This window comes from Lactuca saligna, chromosome 7 (assembly GCF_052625555.1).
Source record: "Lactuca saligna cultivar CGN05327 chromosome 7, ASM5262555v1, whole genome shotgun sequence".
In the NCBI taxonomy this organism is placed as follows: domain Eukaryota; kingdom Viridiplantae; phylum Streptophyta; class Magnoliopsida; order Asterales; family Asteraceae; genus Lactuca; species Lactuca saligna.
In genome coordinates, this window is record NC_136423.1 from 12,021,985 (window position 1) to 12,026,362 (window position 4,378).

The 4,378-nt window shown below is 37.1% G+C and overlaps 1 protein-coding gene across 1 annotated transcript; it reads right to left on the bottom strand.

Moving 5' to 3' along the window:
• Window positions 1–3,018: 3,018 nt before the first annotated feature.
• On the bottom strand, window positions 3,019–3,805 carry LOC145005852 (uncharacterized). Its single transcript, XM_078964968.1, has one exon. It carries the CDS (start codon window positions 3,755–3,757, stop codon window positions 3,125–3,127), a length of 633 nt encoding a protein of 210 aa, XP_078821094.1. The 5' UTR covers window positions 3,758–3,805; the 3' UTR covers window positions 3,019–3,124.
• Window positions 3,806–4,378: the final 573 nt, after the last annotated feature.

Genomic DNA, 4,378 nt, shown 5'->3' on the forward strand with positions numbered 1-4,378 from the left:
TGCCCCGCGTACTGAGTACGCCCCGCGTACTGAGTACGCCCCGCGTAATCCCAGACCCAGCAGCCTATAAATAGAACTCGAATTCAGCCATTTTCTCTTGTTCAAACTCTTCTTTCTCTCTAAGTTTTTCCTCGTTTTGCGTGCCGTTTATACCCCAAAGCCCCGGTAATATTCCTGAGCCCCGAAGCAAGATCCGAAGCCCCGAGAATCCCGAAGAGCGTTATTCCCGAGCCGAAACGCTGCCCGCGAGGAGCCCGGTTTTGTGAAGATCTTCCAGATCTACGGAGAAACACCTCTTCTGCAAGCCGTAGTGCTGCCCGATCATCTTCTGATCAAGTGAGTGTGTAGTTACTTTCATTCCAACACAATATTATGAAGTATTTCCTATAAAATACGTGTTATGTGTATATATTTGGTTGTTATACGTGTGAGTGTATATTCACTCTCTTCTATCTTATAGATCTGAAGTATTCTCTATGAAATACGTGTTATGTGTGTATGCCTCATCTGTTATGTGAAAAATGTTTTGATTGAGCATGCTATACAGGTTTTGAAACTACGTATAAAAATGTATATTTTATCTACTAATATGTTGGGAAGAATATGGGTAGATAGTTGGTGTGTAATAAACAGATGAGAGGCCTCGTTGTTGTTTGATCCAGTCATCTAGCGGAATTTAGATGACGACCACGGACTTTTCTAGATAGTCATGTGGAACGCTAGCAGGCTCATAACCTGTAGGTGTTAATGAACTTGGGTGTTCATTCGCTGTATTCCATCCCCCCCATGGTTGCCTTATTTGACTTATATTGCTGAGGAACCCCCGAAGCATGTGTAGTCGCCCCGATGAAATATTCTTAGACTAGGTCCCTTGTGTTAGTTATTTTAGGGACATAAAGTGAGAATAACGGGAATGGGTAACTGGGTTATTGTTGGTTGATAATAATTAATTTAATTATTTATTGTGGGTTGAAAACCCTATATGCTCACCAGGCTCCCAAGCCTGACCCACTCAGTTGATTTATTTTACAGGAAGTGGCGCAAGAGCTTAAGATGGGCGAACATCAAGTTGTTTTGTTTACAAGTCTGTATATGTATATATTTGTTGAAAGACTTGTAATGCTATCGTTTATGCTTTATGATCTGTATCGGAACATGACATCCCGACTTTTGATTATGAAATAAAATCATATTTCTTTATGAAATGTTTTGATAAATATCTATTTTATCATGTTTTGTTTTTGGGAACAAATTCCGCATCTCTTTTAAAATTAAAAGGATTTACTCTGAAAATTATTTTAAAAAGCATAAATGAAATCGGTCTTTTCTGGCCGAGATTTTGGGGATGTCACAAAAAAACAGCCTAGGTAATGTTCCTAGTCCAATTCCAGCCAAAAACCTCAAAAATATGTTGTCTAGGGGTCCAACTCGTCGAGTGCATGAACCAACTCGACGACTTGGATGATTTTATGCATGGACTCAACGAGTCCACTGTCTAGAACAGCATAAAATCGAATTTTTCAGCATTTTTTAGCAGCATCAAGTATAATTGAAAACAAGCCTAGGCTCTGATACCACTGAAGGGTTTTGAGCATTCTAACACTCCTATAGTGTACATGCAACCCTAAATACATTGGATATATGTTTTCTCTATTTACAGATGCAAACTTGAACTTTCCAATGTATTACCCTAACTAGCATACAAGCATTGATACTTGGGTAATATAAACAAGTTAGAAGACATACATTTTCATGTAGCTTGATTCCATAGAGCTTAAGACCCTAGTGCCTCAAGTGTGACACCTCAAATGGTTCACACAACATCACTAACATCTTGGAATAACTTGAGAGAAAAGGTTCATATGCTCAAATCGGCTAGCCCTCATGTGTACACACACTAGTGCCTTTTTCTTGAGCCATGGGGTTCTTATATATTGTGGCTATTAGGGTTACACCATATAACTCATGTCTTTCCATATTCTTCATGTTCCATGGGTTAAAACCTCCATGGAGTATCCTTGGGTTACTTTATGGGTTTTGCCCAACATGAAGAACTATGGATCATAAGCCCACATATATCAGAATGAATGATTTACACAATCAACCCTCATATATTTAATTAGTCTCCTTTTGATCACAATATTAATTCCAAATTAATTCTTGATCAATACTAATTAAATAATATGATTTCATATTAATATATTAGAACTTATAGTATATTAACAAATCATAATTATCATTTTCTCACAAAAGTCTATCCAAATTGTTCTGATGCCATGCAACCCAAATGAACTATGTCAATCGGGTCAAGTACACACCAATTATAGTTATGGACTTAGACACTAATCCAACACGTAGGTGCGTGAAAAGCGGGCAGGAAGGATCCGTTAAAGCAGGTAGCTTTGGATTCAGTTCGTTTGGCATTGGTAGATTGAAAGAAAACGGTGGAGCGGGTGGCGTTGTTTTCTTTGTCGGTGAAGATGCCTCTGTGAAGAACGGTAATCAAAACAAAGGAAGAGATTGAAGAAACAACACGGTGTGGACTTTATAACGGTTGAAGTTTAAATCATATGGATTTGGATCTGGCCGGGGAGTGGTCGTGAATCCGAGAAAAATCTAGATGGTAATGAATATATCCAACGTGATGCCATGTTACATGTTACATGTGTTGTGAAAAATCAAAAGGGTATGGAGGACTTTGGACGTGACCGAGATGGAGGTCGGGTGTCCGGGAAAATTCGGGATGATTCGGGAAGACGGTGATTCAACACTGTTGTGAACGAGAGGTATGACCAATCCGATTAAAGGGTGGTTGTTGGGTTAATCGGATTTTTATGAATGAATGGGTAGGGGAAACCCTTTTTATTTTAAGTATTTGATTTAGATTAGGAAGTTGTCTACTTGCTTAACAAGTATTACGTATTGGTTTAGGTTACTGCTTTCATTAGTATAAATAAAGACATATATCTGCTAGTTTAGATAGAGATTTATAGCAATAAAATCATTTATTTGGTTTTGGGCATTAAGGTATTACCACTTTAATACCTCACAATTTTAATAAATAAAGCAAAAAAATTTCCTTGAATTTCGGGACGTAAGAGATGTTTTGCTTTTGCAAACAAAATTACACATTGATTAAATGTTGTTCAGCTTCAACCCTTAGTTCCTCTCTCATCTTCCGGATAAACTCCTCTATCTTCTTATTCAATTCTTCTGTATCCATATTCATCGCTGCATGTTCTTCTTCAACGCGTGAAGAACCACCTAAAATCCCTTCTTCCATAAAAACCTCTCCATCAGCTTCATCTTCCATTGCAACCTCACTTTCCTTCTCACTGTTTTCTGTATTTTCCTCATGTTCTTCCTTCGATTCTTGATCATCTAATCTACCGTATTCACATTCTTGGAGGTCTCCTTCAACAACTGCTGCAACATTTATTTCATCTAGCGAGTAAAGTAGCTTTTCATGGTGTAAGTTTTCCTTCAGACCGGAGTGCAGATTTTTCTTGGTGATGAAAGTGAGAATAGTAGTGCAAAGGATGAACAAATACTTCTTCTCAAAGGTGTGGGTGAATAATGGCAATAGAAATGCAGACATGGGGTAGTGATAGCTGTTGTAGGAGGTGAATGTAAGGAGGAATGACAAGAGGATCACCATTTGAAGGAAAAGGTGTAACTTTAACGTGATGTTGTTGGAGAGACTGCTATACTTATTGTTGAATCTTTGAGTACCTTCTTGTTCTTTTCCATCCATCATTGTATTTGCAAAGGTGTGGAGGGGAAAGCCAATATCTATCTTCTACCGAATTATGATGAATTCCTTATTCCTCTACCTATTTAAAGAAAAAAATTGTTTCAAATACTCCCTCTTACTTTCTGGTTTTGCACATCATCCATCTATATATAATATTTGAATTTTAGTCGCTCAGTACCGATGTACCGAACTGAGCCAAGCTTTTTTCAAAATTTATTACCTTTTAAATCTTTGAATGTGGTTGTGTGACTATTTTTATCAAAAGAAAATTTAGTTTTATTTAATTGGTGTTATATTTATTTATCATTTAGAGTAGTTCTGCTCCAATGAGAATTGTGAAGGTAGAGAAGTGAAAATTCTGATACAACGATACGATACGAATATGGGAGGTGGGTGCAGGCCTGTAGGGTGAGATGACCAATATGCCCACCAATTATGAAGTGATCAAGTCAAACTTACAAATACCATTTCAATTATTGCTTCAAGAAATTTCTAGCTTTTAATCGTAAGTGGGTATAATCATGTGCCAAAACTCATATTTAAAATAATATACAGTAGGTTAGAATAATATTGTGGAATTAACGAAATAAACATTATGTTCGAAAATTACATCTAAGATTAACT